This window comes from Mugil cephalus, chromosome 8, assembly GCF_022458985.1.
Source record: "Mugil cephalus isolate CIBA_MC_2020 chromosome 8, CIBA_Mcephalus_1.1, whole genome shotgun sequence".
In the NCBI taxonomy this organism is placed as follows: Eukaryota; Metazoa; Chordata; class Actinopteri; order Mugiliformes; family Mugilidae; genus Mugil; species Mugil cephalus.
The window spans coordinates 945,502-964,536 of record NC_061777.1 but is presented as its reverse complement, the minus strand read 5'-3'; the positions used below and the strand labels follow the sequence as shown (position 1 = coordinate 964,536).

The 19,035-nt window shown below is 40.7% G+C and overlaps 1 protein-coding gene across 1 annotated transcript; it reads left to right on the top strand.

Annotated features, from left to right (window-relative positions):
• The first annotated feature begins 1,884 nt into the window (after window positions 1-1,884).
• Window positions 1,885-18,777, top strand: LOC125012759. Its single transcript, XM_047592885.1, has 6 exons — window positions 1,885-1,938; window positions 4,133-4,212; window positions 4,865-4,979; window positions 5,397-5,441; window positions 11,309-11,396; window positions 11,583-18,777. The coding sequence occupies exons 2-6, from the start codon at window positions 4,137-4,139 to the stop codon at window positions 18,183-18,185; spliced, it is 6,927 nt and encodes a 2,308-aa protein (XP_047448841.1). The 5' UTR covers window positions 1,885-1,938; window positions 4,133-4,136; the 3' UTR covers window positions 18,186-18,777.
• The last annotated feature ends 258 nt before the right edge of the window (window positions 18,778-19,035 follow it).

The window sequence follows — 19,035 nt, the reverse complement described above, 5'->3', positions numbered from 1 at the left end:
TTTCACTCTGTGCACTTGAGTTGATGGCAGTTAATACGGTGGTGCAATGGATAGCGGGTTCAAAATGGAGAGAGCTGTTATGTGTTCTGATTCATGTTGTGCTTTACAGTCTGTTACATCTAGAGCCAGGCAGGACATAGGAACAGATGGCTCAGGTTTATGTGGGTACCAGCTCACAGCGGTTCACAGGGGAATCAAACTGTAGATAAACCAGAAAAACAGGCCCCGACTCATGAAGCAGTTATGGAGATTTCTTTTTGCAGGGCAGAGGCAAAGGGTTTAATCAAAAGACAAATTGTTGAGGAATGGCAGCAACATTGGGACACATCAAGTACTGGAAGACATCTTTGTCAGAGTGGAGGCTTTTGATTGATGCAGGACAAGGGAGACGAGGCTGGTGTTTAAACAAAACGGGATCTAATCCAGATGTTAAGCTCGACACAGTGTTGAGCTTTCAAAGCAGAAATAACACGACAGGAAGGTTCGATGTCTCCTCATATGAAGCTTCATTACGTCACATACGTGTCAGCGCACTGAACTCAGGGCAGGGTTTTTGTCAGGTTCAACAACCTAAAACATTCATAAACTTGGCACAAAGAAGAGAAAGACAAGAGTTACTTTTTACTCGCGAGGAGAACGGACAGAGATACGTTCAGTTACAATCTCCTACCGCTCTGAAGCGTACCTCGCCGTACCCTCTCTTTATTTCCTTAGGGAGGTTCCTGGTTACAACAGAAGTTGCAGCGCTAATGGGGAGGGAAGCACATAGCTGCAACTTCTCAAACGATACAAGCACTATCTTCTTCTTGGTACATGTTTAATCGCTTTGACCTTGTCCTCAGGACTGTATGATCCGTCTTCAGTCTTATTTCTGTGGCGGAGACGCACTTCCTGCATGTCACTGATGGCTCTGGGACGACTCAGCAGAAATCACGTCCCCCTACTTCTCCTTCCTGCAAAGCAACTCTACAGACATATACTGTTGCACATTGGCCTATTTGGAGGTTAATAGATACATAAACACTCACAGTAAATATGGGAGAACTTATGTACAATAATTCCAGCAGTTTTCAACTTCACAGTGCATATAAATGTCATATAATGTCTTTCTAGAGTAAATATTCTGGAGACACGTGCAAGTTTAAAACAAGGGTCCTTCTGCGGCTCTCAGGAAAGCTTTGCATTACAGTCAAAGAGGAAAAAGAAGAAGAAGAAGAAACACCAGTATAACAATACAATAAAATAATAAAATCTGTCTACCACACTGAGGGACATCTGGAGTTCCTCATTTAGGTTGTTGTCCCCTGGACCCAACCTTGGACGAGAGGATGGACAATGAATGAAGGAATGAATTCAGGAGTGTGCGTGGTTTAATATGTGTCGTTTGAATCTGACAATAGCTTTCTAAGGGCCTTTTCCCCTGAAGTCCATACTCTACGGCTGGTGTGAACCAGGCACGGGTGGAAGAGGAGGAATTCAGCACAGAATCATTCCACACGTATGCGCACAAGTGCTGTTAAGCATGTGAAGGTTGCTATGTAATCATGACATACAAAGCAAACAACCATCCCTCCGTCACAACAACAGTGTTGTGTCAGTGTTGGTCAGAGAAAGAGAGCTCACTAGTTTGAAGATGTTGCTGCTGTGACCACGTATGAATAACTTTAGTACGAAGCTGCACCATCTCCATCACCGTCATGATGTATGTGTCAGAGAATCCTTTGGTTTGGGGGTAAAGTGACTTCAGTAAAGCACAGGACAACTGGTCCAAGTGTGAGTGCACCGTAATAAACACACAGAGGAAGGAAATGAGCCGAGCCCTGAACAGAAGGAAACTGTTCTTTGTTTGCTTCACTTCATACTTTCATTTTCAGATTGTTCGGTGTCATCACTTCATCACTGAGCTCCAACCTGAGCAGACGAGGCTTCAGTCTGTGGGTGAGTCAAAGACCAGCAAACAAACCTCACACATGTTTCCTTCTACAGACTCTGTCTTTATTCTACATGTTCTACTACTTTTTGACCACAGGAAACTAGTTTGAAGCTAAGCTGAGTTTAATTAAACTTGAGTCTGTTTTCTAGACACAGGTGAACTCAGAGCTGTGGTGGTTAGAGCTGATGCTTCACAGCCAGAAGGTTCTGGGTTCTCTGGGTTCCTCCTAAAGACATGTACTGTACTCCTTGAGTTAAATGATGATTGTAACTAGGTCACAGGCGTGGACGGCTGCAAAACAAACGTGATTCAGCTTTGACAAGATGAAGCAAGACAACTCAAAAACAAGTATTTGAATTTAAAACTGAATCTAAACATCGAGTGCTACAACTTTTTATTCTGCTCGTTCAAGTCTTCACCACCCACTGGGTTTGTAATGTTCAGACTATTTACTGCTCTAATGTGGAACCCTGGTTCTATGAAGAACTCCTTCCAGTTCCTGCAGAGAACCATCATGAAGATAAACCCTCCAGACTGTTGGATCTGTGTGTGTGTGAAACACTGCTGACTGTCTGACTACTTCAGTGCACACAACAAGTACAAAACATGCTTAATGGAAAACTATTACATTGTAACTGTAGAGACTTGAGAAGTGAGGGTGAACTTTGTAATCGTTAATTATCATAATTCATGTGGGAAATTAGAGTTGGGGGTGAACACAGATTAGAGGGTAACAGGGTGGAGGTGTGGGGGGATTTTAATGCTCACGGCACATTGTGTGGAGGGTCAGGACAGAGAGGGTAGCTAAAGAGATGAAGTTCAGTCAGGAAACATATAGTGCTACAGTTTCATTATCAGTAACACCACTGGGGTTGTTTCCTTTTTTCTATATTGGGAAGAGTACATGTCTACGAGGAAGGAGGCCTCGGGGTCACCGCCGACAGGAGACAGGAAAACTGGTTTTGCTTTTACTGTCCAAGAGTGAATGAATACTTTATCAGTCAGTTAATACGGTGGTGCAATGGATAGCGGGTTCAAAATGGAGAGAGCTGTTATGTGTTCTGATTCATGTTGTGCTTTACAGTCTGTTACATCTAGGTTCAGGTTTATGTGGGTACCAGCTCACAGCGGCTCACAGGGGAATCAAACTGTAGATAAATCAGAAAAACAGGCCCCGACTCATGAAGCAGTTATGGAGACTTCTTTTTGCAGGGCAGAGGCAAAGATTTTAATCAAAAGACATGTTGTTGAGGAATGGCAGCAACGTTGGGACGCATCAAGGACTGGGCAGGGTTTTCAACTTCACAGTGCATATAAATGTCATATAATGTCTTTCTAGAGTAAATATTCTGGAGACACGTGCGAGTTTAAAACAAGGGTCCTTCTGCGGCTCTCAGGAAAGCTTTGCATTACAGTCAAAGAGGAAAAAGAAGACGAAGAAGAAACACCAGTATAACAATACAATAAAATAATCAAATCTGTCTACCACACTGAGGGACATCTGGAGTTCCTCATTTAGGTTGTTGTCCCCTGGACCCAACCTTGGATAAGAGGATGGACAATGAATGAAGGAATGAATTCAGGAGTGTGCGTGGTTTAATATGTGTCGTTTGAATCTGACAATAGCTTTCTAAGGGCCTTTTCCCCTGAAGTCCATACTCTACGGCTGGTATGAGGCAGGCACGGGTGTCCAGACTGTTGGATCTGTGTGTTACGCTACTTCCCTAAAAACAGTCACAGCTAAATATATGTTTAACTGCTTCAGTTAGTTTAAAATGAATGTTAAAAAAGTTGAACAAACAAGGTGTGAGCTGAATTTATTAGAAGTTTAGATGAACCTGAGAACTGGTGGTCACCATGAGGTGACTGAGTAGAAACACTGAGACATTTAAAATGAGAACAGGGACCTAATAAGTGGTTTTAAGTGAGTCGCAGCTTTTAGACTTGAAACAGAGGTTTTCCTCTCGTTTACTCTGGTTTTTAAGGCAGAAGATGAACCTTCCTTTCATCATCATCATCATCTTCATCTTCATCTTCATCTTCATCATCATCATCATCACCATCATCATCATCATCATCATCATCATCATCATCTTCATCATCATCACCATCATCATCATCACGTCCTGTCTGAACGTGATGAACCAGAACAGACTCAGAGCATCACTTCACCTGTTGTTGTCTTATTGAATCTTTCAGCACCATGAGCACCAGGACTCTGAAGCTCTTCCTCCTCCTCCTCTTCCTCCTCCTCCTCCTCGGCCTCACTGAGCCGTTTGGTAAGAAGTCCAGACTCTCCTCAGAGTCTGTAGCTTCACACATGTAGTGCTCCCTCTACTGGCTGAACTCTGACACGTGTTCATGTTAACACAAACTCAGTTCACTGACACACTAATGTCTCTACAGCAAATTTTATCATTTAACAAAAGTGTCGTGTTGTATTTTCAAACAGCAGTTGTGTTACATTTAACACAACATGTGTTCTCCTTAGACACACTAATGTGCTGGAAATGTGTTAATTGTCCCTAAAAATAAACAGAACCATGAATTTGTAGAGTTTGTATTTATTGTACAATAAAACACGTTTTATGCAGAAGATTAAACTGCTTTTATTACACAGATAATAAAATGTAAACGTGTTCAACAAAAACATAAAACTGTTCAATTCAGATAATATATCAAAATTCATTTTCTAAATGCAAAGACGTATAAAATACAGTGTGAAGGTTCTCAGTGATCCAGGTCATGGTTTAGACCCACAAACAGTTTAAACTGGACAACTGGTTTGTTTCATCAAAGATAGAAGACATTTAAAACATGGTTTACTAACGATGTGCAGGAGAGATGGAGGCCGATGAAGGCCTGTAAAATACCTATGTGAAGCAAAATGAATGAGATTTACCGTCACTGATCTGTGTCTGACTCCCCCAGAGGTGAGGGAGGATGAGTGGGAGGAGGTCGGCGCTGACATCGCTGCTCTGCATCGCCTCAGAGGACTCTCTGGTCACATGGTTCATGAACGGCTTCAGGACCAATCACAGAACAGGTGACTTCATTTCGTAAATATGATCATTGATCAATAGTACAGTTATCAGGATGATTATTATCCATATTTAATTATAATTTCTATCATAAACCTCCAGTACTGGTCCTTTAAACACCAGACGTTTCATTTCATTTCATTTATGAATCAACAGGATCAGATTATTATTAGTTTTGTTCAGTTATGACCCCGTCACCTCAGATTGATCCTTTTAAAGTTACATCAAACACCATGAAGTGAAAGAACAGTTATCATGAATATACAGAGAACACCTCCCCTCAGAGTTTTCTATATTTCTGCATAAAAAAGTCTCAAAACATCTAGTCCTGAAACTAGACAGAAAGAAGAAGTCAGTCAAACAGAACCTGAGACTTTGTTGATAATAAATGAGGTTCTAATAAGACGTCTGTTCTATGTCAGGAACCCGTCCAGACGTGGGGCCAGAGTCCAGAGAGACACTGGAAGGTAAGAACGTATTCCTGTCACACCTCTTTATGATCGTTTTGATGCCACTGCTACACAAACCATCAGCTTCACACAGACACACAATGAAACAGGACGTTTTTTTCTCCTTGATGAGTGTCGTCATAAAACAACAATTCAACAAGCCTCGTCTCACTCACTTCACGGGGTCAAATTCAGCAGAGGCATCAACAGACCCAAAAAAAATTATGGAAATATACATAAAAGATGTAAATATAATTTATTTTACTCAACAGAACTTCATAAAGTATTTATCAGCCAAAGGGAGCTTCATAGCTCCTGACCTGAGAGTCTCTCTGGCTTGGTCAGGCTCGCTGGTTCCGGACAGCTTTGCGTACGTCATTGATTGAGAAAGGGTGAGAGGTAAAGGTAAGAGTAGTATAACATTAGATTAACTTACATTGGCACATAGGCATTCACACATATACATATATTGACCTACATACAACAGACATACATCCTCACCACAAAAGCATTTCACTTTTGTTATTTTGTATTTAGTTTTATGCATTTCAATCAATCACCCAAAAGCACATATCTAAAACACACAGTACACTGTAAAAAAAATCGTTAAAAAAAATGGTAAATTTCTGGCAGTAGGGGCGCCATAAATTACCGTAAGATAAAGGAAAATTACTTTCTCGTAAAAATAAAGTTATTTTCCATTATTAAAATACAGTTTTAAAACACTTTAAAACAATTAAATCACCTAAAAATGATGCTTAAATTTACAGAAATGTGCTGTTATTAATTGGTTTAAATGACGTTATTTTTATGGGAAGAGATTGTATAATAATTTATATTTGATGTAATACAACAGTATATGCCAACAAAATAATGTGATTAATCTTTCAAAACACGTCAAAAAACTGTTGCAAAACTAGATATTTGGTTCGATTGCAAGAATTTACTGTTAATTTTAGAAAACATCAAATGGATTTTATTGTTCTACTTTGTTTTTAATGTTTAATTACAAACATTTTACATTTTAAAATAATGAAATTACCCATAAAGACGGCAAATTAACATTGTAATATGAATAATAATGCTTAAAGTTACAGAAATGTGCTCTTATTAGTTGTTTTAATGGCATTATTTTATTTAAAAAGGCTGTAGGCTATATTAGATTAGATGTAATATAACAGTATACAACAATAATTTGATCTTTTCAAATCATGAGAACATGAGAAAAAATGAGACCAAGCTGAACAAGAACAGCTACAGTTTCCCATTCTCTGTATTTTTATTCAACTGTAAGAGGTAGACATTATTACAGCAATATTTAAAAATCTATTCAATTAAAATGACTGGTTCTGAAACAAAAAACAAAACCAAAACAAAATTCAACTGAACTGGTAATGAAAGAAACAAGTAAAAAAAATAAATAAATAAAAGGAAGAAAAAAACAGTTGAGTTACCGATTTACATACAAGTCACCATACATCCACAACACTGATTAGAAACTTGGTGAAACGTCACTGGAAGTGAATCCATACTCTCTACCAGGGGTCGGCAACCCTCAACACTCAAAGAGCCATTTGGAAAGAAAACACTGGGAGCCACAAAAGCCCTTTGACATCTAAAATGAAAAGATAACACTGCATATGTCGTTTTCACCTCCATGCTAGGACCATAGTGTGTTGCATTTATGAAATGAAATAACTGCTACAGAGCAAACGAAATTGCATTATGCATACATAACGGGGGGTTTATCCGTGGTTGGCTTACCTGGGGTCGAAAAGTTCAATAAACAGTGGGCTGGACCTGCCGGCAGGTGTCGCACGTCGGCAGTTGTGGCGTATATTTTGTGCAACAAATTATTAAATACATTTTATTTTAATGTTAAAAGATCACCATTAATTAAAATTTAGAATTATATTTAAAAAACTAATGCACTAAAATAAAAATACATTTGAATTAAATACTTGACAGCAACTAGTAAATGAGCTGCAATGCACTGTGGGAGTTCAGTGTTTTTTGGTTGATGTTACAACCATGAGTGTGGTGTGGCATTCAGTGTCATTCAGTTGTTGTGTAACTCTCGCTCGTTCACTGATGAGTGACTAGTTGCTGCTATTCTGAGGCAGTTAGTTAGCGTGTAAAAGTGAACGGCTTTAATCAGCATCCTTGCTCCGCAACAGTGGAACGAAAGAGCTGCAACAGAGGAACAAAAGAGCTGCATGCAGCTCCGGAGCCGCGGGTTGCCGACACCTGCTCTATACAGTTGACGAGGTGTGGTGTCCATACTTGAACTACTTGTTGATCGTAGTGAAGTTGCAGTTTCTGAGCTGTAACCACCTGAAGAGAAGACAGAAAACATTAGCGGTTATTAAATAATAACAGCTAATAACAGTTTAAGAGGCAGGACCAGTATAAAGGTGCAAGAATATACAGCCTTTTCCAACACCACAGCAGTCACACGAGTCCCACTATAGATGACACCGTTGCTTTGGGACAGACAAGCTTGCAAGATCTCAACATAAGACACTACAAAGAAAATACACACCAGACTGACTATAACTGGGAACTAAATGAACAACATGTTGTTGTTGGGGGAACTATTGCTACTGCTGGATACAAAAGTCATTTTTTTCTGTACATTGTGATAAAGTATCCTGTGTTCATCCCATAATCCCATCCCATCATTAGTTGTGTGTCATTTGCTACCGAACCAGAATCTAGAGAAGATAGACCCAACTGATGATACTGATTTATAAGCACACTGTCAATTCACTGCTGCTGATTGTACTATATTACACTAAGTTACAGGTAGATTATGTTATTTTTCATATAGTCATCACCTTTTTCAAAACATCAACAAAAAATTAGAGAAGATTCTTTGAAGTATAATTCATAGTAGAACTGCTGTATTGGACTGTATTGATTAAGTAGATTTTGACTATGCACATTTTTTTAATCTGAAAGTTTATTCTGTATAAACTGAAACACATACTTGTCTTTTTGAGCAGCGTTTCCTGGCTTCAACTGGTCTGAGGACAGAAAGGAGGTCACTCTCCTGCAGGTAGCTCAGGTCCTCAACTCCTAAACATTGCAGATGCTCCAGCAAAGGCTCAGGGTCTTTCAGTTTAGGCACTGATTTGATGAAAGACAGAAGCGGACTCTCTGCATCCGTGACTAGGAGGACTAGAAGGGATGAAAAATACTGTTACTGTCAGATTTTAATCTTTCAAACTCCAGATGACTGAGTCAACAGTGCTATGCTTAAGTGAAATTACTCTTGTCCCACAAAGCTTGTACACATGCAAATGGTAATAATCTAGTTTCTGCTCAGGCTTCCAACATTTCATGCTTGTTTCACTTCATACAATGCAAATGCTGGTACATAGGACACATCATGAGGTGTAACAATAAAGTTTACATGCTGGTCCTGCATCACAAGCATGAGCTGAATCTGTCTGAATTCAAGTGCCTCACCTTGGTTTAAACTCAGAAACACTCTTTTTGTACTGAGTGCCTTTCCACTGCACCTCGGTAGCTGCTCAAAATTGGGTTCTTTGACTAAGGTTTCTCCTACTGTGGAGCGCACTGCTTCACTGTACAGTTCAGCATGGAAAGGAGTGGAGTTCTTAAACACAAGTTTATGCCATGAAATCAACTCTCACCACTTATCTGCAGAGAGAAAGAAAAAACAATGATGAACAATGAAATTTGCCAAAATCAAAATAAATGCTATTGGTTGTGAAAAAGTCGACCTAAACTGTGTTAGCAGATCTCCCCTCAATAAACTAGAAGATGATCGTTAGCTTATCCTTTACATATTTTTCAGTATTGTTTTGAATTTCATGTTGCGACTGACTAGTGTTGCACCAAAATTAAAATTTGAAAAACCTTGAAAAAGGCAGAGTAGGTTGCTCCTCCCATATTTGTGAGAGGCAAGAGGAAGATGAAAATATTAGTTTTAAGAAAGAGTAACTGTTTGAAATAAACCATTACCAAATCTCAGTATCATTTATAAAACATTTGTTCTCTTTTCTTTGGAAGAAAATCCACTTAAAATGTCTCACTAGCGACACCTGCAAGTGGAGGAGTAGGAGTAGGAGCAGTCTGCGTGGAAAGAAGACTTTGACATTTTGACACGTTCCATAAAATCCAGCTTCCTATCCTAGCCAGAAATCATGCCATTTCAAGACACGCAGTAAAGGTTATGGCCAAAAAACTAGTGAAAATGTAGAAGAGGGTTAATAATCGATTATTGTTCATTGTTGCAGCTCTAAACAAATGTTGTTCCTCCTTCTCTCCGTCTGTGTCAGTCAGTTCACAAAAGTTAACGTAATGACTGACTGTTAAGTGCTAAGCTAACGTTAGCGTAAATAAAATAAAAGGTGGTTGGTCTGGCTGACTACTAACACTCATAGATATATATCTATGACTAACACTGGCAGACGCTGCCGCCGGCCATACTTTTGTCATCATAGTTAGCTAACACTTCAATTGATGAAATGCTAGCGGATTGGTTTTGTAGACTGGGTAAAGTCAGAGGCATGGTGGTAAATAAAGCTAATACTACTAAGCTTCAGTTTGATACTTGCCTTCTGCCTTCGTCCTTCCTCCAGCCTCGACATTAGCTGCTGTTTGCTCCAAGTTTCTGTGACCAAACAGGAACCGCTGCGTGGTGGTTGTTGACCTTGTTAAGCGTAACGTCAAAGACGGATGTTCAGTGTCCCAACAGCCAATGGCATGTCTTCTTCTTCTTCTTCTTCTTCTTCTTCTTCTCCAACCTTTTCTGTCGACCAATCCAAACAGGACCCGCGCTTTTCAAAGCACGCGCTCCGATGACATGTCGCGTTCATGTTTTGTCTTTTGAGTTTGTGCAGGGAGACGTTGCAGCAGTAAAATGTCTCCTGATTACACGTGTTTTGTTCAGACATGCTGTGAAATAATTCAAGTAGTTGTGATTTACATTGGATTGTATATATATACACACAATAGCCTACAGTGTTAAATAGTTTTTTTACTTTTAATTTCTCAGTAATTTTAAATGTTTTTTTTAAGTTTTGTTGAATTTTACAGTCGATTCCATTAAATAACATATACATATTAGTAAAATTACGATACATTTGTGAACATATTTTTTTCTTATGTGAACATATTTGTATTTCTAATGTTTTTTGTAAAAGGACATACGTATTTTCATAGTTATTTTACGTTTGACATGTAAAATCACAGTCTCTTTTCGTTGATTGTCCATATTGTTTCTGTATTTTAAAAATGCAGAAATAATCTGTATATAGTTACAGTTGAGTTATATTACATGTGTGTGTATGTATGTGTGTTTGCATATGGAAGAAATAAGTAGCATCATCTCTTTTTGTCTCTCTCTTCTCTTTTTGTGTGTGTGTTGTGTATTTATGTTTTAAATGCCTTGTAAGCCCATGAAGGATGAACACTAACACAGTTCAATGTTCCTTCTTTTGATGAACTGATTTACATGAAGTAGCTTAAATATAAATAAATATCAATATTATATAAATAAAATGTGTATAAATGTTTCTTTGCATGTAAAGCTGCAGGGCTAACAACGCCCCTCGTCTCAATCTAGTGGTGTAATGGTGCTACTACAGATAAATGTCCAAATGGAGAGTGGACCTGGTTCTGTTTCACTAGAACCTTTGGAGAACATGTGAGCTCTGTGGTGTTTCTAGAAACTCTGGGTCCAGGTCTAGTCCAGGAGTTGATGGATGAGTTCAGAATCATATCACTGTTATCAGGTGGTTTCAGGTCAGGATAAAACTGTAAATGATGTAAATCCATTTCTAAATATTCCCTCTGGTTACATGAATCCATCCTCTCTTTGAATGAGTGAATTTACTGTGTTTCCATTATGTTAGGTTGGTCACGGACCAAAACCCAACGATCTGGCAGGAAACTCTAAAAGAGTGCGACAGTTTCCCAACATGTGTCGTTCATATGGAGCAGGTTTGTTGGAAATTAAAACGCAGTTCAAACATTTTCTCATAATTTTTTGTTCAAAGAAACTTTTTGGAACGACTGTATGTGACTTAAATATTCTCTTAACTGTCTATAATATAAACTGTAAAATATAAATTATCTTCTACCTTCAGGAGGTCATAACATGATTTGATGTGTTTTTTTTTATTTCAGTATCTTGACAACTTCTTAGCAGATATCGATCAACAAAAGACACACGACTGGCTGCTGGGCGCTTCAGAGATCTCTCACCGCTACAGTCAGAAACTTCTGGTCATGGCCGACGAAGAAAAGTCAACGAAGGACCGAGTGCAGCAGGAATACAGCATGGATCCACATTACTCAGTGATAGTCAGCAAAGACTGTCTCTACAATGAATCCTGTGTGGCAGCAGCAGACAGCTCCACTCTGGTGAAAATATTTGGACGTGTTTCAGAAGACAGACAAACTGTGTCTGGTCTTTCTGGCTCATCGCTTGCAGCGATGATACTGAGGCCTTCGCTCGAAGCAGCACCGGTTTTCTCCCTGGATGGAAACACAACCACAGATTTCCAACATAGCTTCATCCGGGTTTTTATGACCCGTGGGCTCCAGTCAGTCTTAGAAACCAGCCAGGAGAATCTCCAGATTTACCAGGTGATGGATCAACCTGACTCTGTGTCTAGATACCAAATTTCACAAAGACCTGTTGACCACACCACACAGTATGACCACCAGCAGATCCTCATGTTGGAAGATGATCCAGTGGTCAGAAAGGCAGCAGCTTATCTTTATGAGAAGCATCCAGCAGTAAGTTCTGTCTATGTTCTTGATGAAAACCAAAGACCTAAACTGATTCACGGCGACCCTGTGCCTCTATCAGAGGACAGTAGACTGGTCCTGGTCGGCCATGGGGCAAATGACAAAGGAGAGATGAAAGTATCAGGGTACAACCACGAAGACCTCTCCAGAATCATTGGACGTACCTCCAGGGTCGGCAACAAAATCAAAACAACGAGCATAGTGGGTTGTGAGGTCGGATCAGAGAAACAGTTTGTCCAAAGCTTGACGAGGGAGATCCATGAGACGGCCGGCATCGAGACGGAGCTGCACCTGAGGAGCTCTGTGATCCAGGTCAGACACACCGGAGAGAAAATCACCTTAGACATCTCCCCAGATGGGAAACAATGGCGACATAAAGATGACAGCAAGAAAGTAGTGGCCATCTTTGACAAGAACGGAAACGTTGTTATTAGAAATGAACCGGGCAGTAAAGGAGAAGCAGTTTTTACCAATGAAAGAAACTTTCTGACTAATAACAACAACAACAAAAACAGACACCCAAAAAACAAACCCAAAGTCGAACCAAAGAATTATATTGATGAAGATGTTTTTGAGTTTGTTGGTAAAAGAAACATTAAAAGAATAAAACATTCCAGTAATGAAGTCCAAGCTCTGACTCACGGACTGTTTACCCCCAACAATCAACTTCCAGAGAAAGTCGAGGTCAACGACCCAAAGGATTTTGTGATAGGACAGAAAGATGGTGACAAAATAAAATGGATACAAGATGAGCACACAGTAAAAAAAACCCTCAATGATTGTTATGAGATTAAATCAGGAAAAGATATTCGAAATATCATTCGACACTATGCTAATGCTAAAGAAAATAAGTTCACCTATCTGATGGTAAATGACTGGATTTATGTTGTTGATCCTAAAAGTCTGTATGTGTATCCAGTTGGAAAAAGAACAAACAAGGGTAACATTGAAGAAGTGAAGAAATGTATCACTGATCAGATCGGGAAACACAGCTATCCAGATATACAAGAAAACATGCTGAAGAACCGTAATGCAAAAGAAAGCTATGCTCAGTATGTGAGAAAAACTTTTCTTGGAGAGCGTCCATCTACCTCGTCACTTTCCACTGAATCCTGGTACACGACATATTTCACTGCATCAGTTATAGCTGAATCTGCAAGAAATCACCGCACGTTTCCTCTGATTCTTATGGCTGTGGATATGATTGGAAGCAAAGATAGTGATATCCGTAAAAAAGGACAATATTTTTTATTTGATGGGCATCCAATGGCAAGAGGTGGAAGCTGGATTGATCCAAACAAACGGGGATTCAGTGGCTCAGCAACACCAGAAGGTTCAAGTAAATTAAAAAACTCTCGTAATACTGAGGAAGAATTAATGGAAGACCTTCAAAGTCTCTTAAAGCGTGAATCTGATATATTCACAACGTGGGAGAAAACTGTTGCTAAGGATAAAGTATTTGATCAGCTAGCTAACATAGCAAATGAATACAAAGTTCTTGACGACACATCAAAGAATGAGTTCATAGTAAAAGCTAAGGATTATCACAATACTGTAACGTCATCTGGAGAACTGGGAGGATACAAGGACGGCAACGTAAAAACCCGAGACTTGATTTCAGCCTCAGAACTAGAGAATTCCTTCAAACACGAATCCTACTACTCCAGAGCATCTGCATCAGTCACTAACGAGGTCCAGGTTCAACTCAAAGCAAAATACGGTGAAAATGTGGCAGGACTTCACATTCAGGAGGGAACCGCCAGGATAGAAAACGGAGAGTTTGTATGTCGACTTGTGTCCAAGGAAGCTGAAGTCAGGTCCGTTGAGTTTAGGGCTCCACTGTCTCCAGAGAGTCAACACTACAATGACAAGATGTTGAGGAACATTGAGACAGCACTTCATGACATGGAGATGCACAGTTCAGCGTCTCCCCACCAAGTCAACAAGTATGTAGAACGTGTTGGAACAGCAGTGGGGGTGGTGGGTCTCATGCTGGGAATGAAGGGAGCTGTTGATGCCTTTGAACATGGAGACATCGAACATGGTGTGATGGGGACTTTGCAGTCAGCTCATGGAGTGGCTTCTATGATATCGCCTGTTATTGCTCGACAAGCTTTGTCCTCAGAGACAAGGATCAGCAAAGCTGTTGCAGGAATCATGAGAAGTCCTGCAATGAAGGGCATGACAGCTATACCAATAGTGGGAATCGGATTTGGGATTTACAATTTAGAGCAAGATTTGAAGAGAGGTGACACACTGGGATATATCGATGCTACCTTAGACGGCATAATGCTGACTTTAGATATTGTTGAACTTGAGATGCCTAGACTGGCACCTGCCATTGCACGTATAAATCTGGCTCTCTCAGCTGTACGTATGGTCATTGATGATATTTATACAGACATCCAGCATGAACTGAGCAGACTCCCAGAGGATGCTAGAGTTTTAGACAAAGTGTGGGCTGTGTTTAAAGACTTCGGTAAAGGGATCCTACACTTTGCAATTCATGTGGCAAGTTTTTTTTACAACTGGCATTATGATGAAATTGAGGAGGGACGAAGGTTCGTTGAAGAGATCTCAGACTATAGCAAATATTACAATGTTACAAAGGTTCAAAATGGAACGACTACTATTGATTTTGGAGGTGGTTCCTCCTCTTGGAACGGAGGAGGTATTCACTTCTGCCTTGCTGACCAGGGTCTGTCTAAGTTCTGCATGGACTCTTTTGTTTCTAGTGATGAAGAACTCCACTCCATGTGCTGGGATATTGATGCTCAAGGAAGCAAAGACATCATTCTCGGTCTGGGAGAGTCACATGGACTAGAGTACAAGACACTGCAGAAGAAAGTCCTTCTGTTCATACCCGTTGGCTCTGTTAACGTGGTGTCAGGTTATAGAAATATTTTAAATTCAAGATATGGGATATACAAGGGAAACAAAGAGTCGAATCGATTTTTTGCAGCTCAGAAAGCAGAGGATAAACATGTGAAGGAAGTCATGTTGGATTACTACTACACCCTTTATGGGGAACCGGGTGATGACTTATTTTTTCTCGGGCCACAGAAAAGTTATGTTGAAGGCTCTGGTGGAAGAGACACTTACATCATTCCTGAGCACGGAGGAAAAACCATCATTAACAACTATGATCCCTGCAAAGCATTGGACACTCTTAGTTTCAGTGTCGACTACAGTCACATTTCTGTGGATAAATCTGGAGCTGATGTTGTGTTAAGATACGAGGACACTCATACTGTGATAATACAGAACTGGTTTGAGGGTGAACTGTACCGTCATATGAACCTGATGTCAGGAGACGGGGTCTTGTTTGAGGTTTCCTCCACGGTGGTGTCTTCTGTTCAGCTGGTGGCCAGAGGAATTAACAAGATGATGAAGCCTCATGGTGAAACTGTGGACACATCAAAGCCACTTCTGCGTACAGTCACAAACATCTTTGGATCTCAGTACGACGACGTACTCATTGGAAATGGAGAGAACAATCTGATAGATGGGGGAGGAGGGCGGGATGATTTAAGAGGTGGTGAAGGAGAGGACATATACATGGTTAAAGGCAGAAAGCAGTCTGCAGTGCGGATTAATAATTACTCCACAGACAACAAAATAGACATGGTCATGATAGAAGCTAATCTTCATGCATTCACAGTTGAGGTCATGAATGATGATGTTCATCTGAAAGCGTCCAGAGACAATATCCATGTGATTTTAGTGCAATGGTTCAGATCATCAGCACATAGACATTTACTTGTTGTCACAAAGGATCTGATCACCTTCACAATCTCCGATAAGAGGTCTGACTGCACATCAAGGCTCAATAAATGCATACAAAGTCACATGATTGACTACAGCAGCTCCCAGGCTCGTCTGGTGGTGGACCTCCAGGAGGACGAGGCGTTAGACAGCGTGACGGAGGTCCGCGGGTCGCAGTTGGATGATGTCATCAAAGGAAACAAAGAGCGAAACGTCATCGTCCCAGGAAGAGGAGATGATTTCATTGAGGGCAGAGGAGGAGAGGACTGGTTCATTATCACTCCAGGGCAAGGGGAAAAAACCATCAACAACCAATCCCCAGATCGAGCCATGGACGTTCTCTTCCTGAGAGAACAATATCAGTATATACGCTGTATTTGTGAACGGTCGAGCATCATTATTTTGGTCAACGGTAGCAGAGGAGTTATTTTACAGAACTGGTTTATATCAAAGGATTATCAGCACCTGCAGATCAAGACCAGTGATGGAATAACAGCTGGACTGGCATCAAACACCAGCAGCTGTGGTCGATCTTTAATGAAACCATTGACTATTGATTATAGAAACCAGGAACCTCAACTACTAGAAGAACACATCCAGAAACGGTCACTCAGAGAACTAGAAAGGTCACGGTGTTACTGGTACAGGACCAGACACTCAAGAGAAATACCGTTCTGTGGCGTCAAAGGGAAAGTGATGAAGTGGAATGATCCCGATTCGGTGAAAGACATGTATGGATCCTCAGGTTTGGACATCATGGTTGGGAACAACAACAACAATTTGCTGGATCCATACACCGGGGGTGCAGTGATGTCTGGAGGCGAAGGAAAAGACACTTATATAATCAAACATGGATACGGAAAGAAGTTAACTATTGACAACTTTGCGGTAGATCAGAACATTGATACTGTGCTGGTTGACATGGATTTCCTTCATGGAAGTCAAGTTAAACTGGACTCGTTCGGATCAGAAGATCTGAGAGTAACTATCCTGACAAAGGAGGAAGAATTAAGACTCGACCTGCTTGACTACAAAAAAGACGTCCAACATCAGCACCTAGAGTTTGAGAGCTCTGACGGGGTGCGTTTTAAACTGAGAGCTGTAAATTCTTCTGAAGATGCTCCTTTCTTTCAGATTGAAGCTTTCAAAGTGACTCTGAGACAGTTTCAGGTGGACTGCCGTTTGGACTTCAGCTCTCAGAAAAATCTGTCCAAGGTCCATACGGTGCAAGGCTGTCCCTCCCAGTCCAACGACATATGGGGCAACGATCAAGACAACGCTCTGATTGGTGGGTGGAAGGATGACGCCTTGGATGGAGGTGATGGAGACGACACACTGATTGGAGGAAAAGGAGCTGACATCCTCGTTGGTGGGACGGGAGATGACACTCTGTATGGCGAGGAGGGAAATGACACTCTGATGGGCAACTCTGGACGGGACGTCTTCATTCCTGGACCAGGGGCTGATCTAGTGGACGGAGGTCCCGGCAGAGACACTGTCCTGTATCGTGGTGATCACCAGAAGGGGACAGGGGTTTATGTTAACCTTCTGACCGGACAATGCCGCTACGCTGATGCTGAGGGGGACGTGTTGAAGGACGTGGAAACTGTGATTGGCACCATCTATTCAGACGTTTTGGTTTCTGGACACGAGAGTTCTCTTCTCAAAGGTTCAGATGGAAACGACACCCTGGTGTCCACTGGTGGAGATTACCTGGTTGGAGGGGATGGAAGTGACATTTACATGTTGGCTTTCAACCACGGCTCAGTCACAATTGACAACTGTGCAAAGGACAACGATACAGATGTCTTATACTTGAGCTCAAATTCAACACCGATGTTTGACTGCCAGGTCTTAGACGACAGGGTTCTTCTGACTTTCACTGGACATGATCAGAGTAGAGTAAAAGTTGGACTGAAAGGCTGGATCAGTGATGATGGTGAATGTGGTCATCTGGTGCTGGTGTTCAGAGACGTAGAGGCGTCGGTGGACAGGCTGCTCCAGGAGTGTCAACGTAGACCGAAGGAAGAATTTAGGTCACTGATCATAAGCTGGGGAATCTGCATCAGTGTTGTCCTCTTCCACTCTATTTTTGTTTTACTAATGTGTCAGAATGTCATCAGACGCATCCGACTAAAAAAGACACAGGACGAGTCTCAAACAAACGTTAATGCAGAGTCTGTTTCCATGACGGCTGAAACGTCAGAGTAATGACTAATATCGCTGTAATCCTTTCAAAGAAATGTTTCCAGTAGTGTTTTGTTTTACTTTGCTCATATAGTGAAAGTATTCAGGTCATCACATGGATAATATTGTTTTCTAATGTTGCTTTGCTAGTATTACCATGTATTAATCAACAATCTACATCATGTACTCAAGTATCATAACAAGACATAGCTCAGGACTGAGGGAACAACATAGACTCTGTTCTTCTAGTTATTGCCTGTCCCTGTCCAGTCTGTTGGGATATACTATGCTTTCATTGGTTTGATTATTTTCTTTGCATGCTTTGTCACATTGAAACATATATCTTGTTAATCAGGATGCTCTTTGATGAGAGCAATTACCTTATCTGAGAATAGTGGAGATTTCCGTAAACTTGATATTATGATGGATGCCTGAAGTTCGTTGTCCCATGATAAAAAATATCCACACGCCTTGCGTATAAAAGCTGGGATACCATCAAGAAAGAAATATTGAAGCGCTGTATTTTGAGCACTGTATAGTTAGCATTGAAGTCAAAACCTGGAACAGTTTTTGTTTGTGGATTGAATTCCTTCAAATAAACTGCATCTAGTGAATATCTCTGAATCTCTGAGTGTTTTCGTGTCAATAAAATGTCTGACGATACAACGGTAGAAGCAAATCACAAGAATACACTGGATTAATCATTGTTGGACTCAGTCTGTATTTATAGGAGCATAGGTGTCCCCTTCTTTCTGTCTCAAACATTGAAGCCGGTTGCTAACTTCACCACAGACTTTGCTGTTCAGGTACGTTCAAAAAAAAAAGAGCACATTTATGAATACCAAGCATGCAAACCTTGTTAATGTGGAGTTGA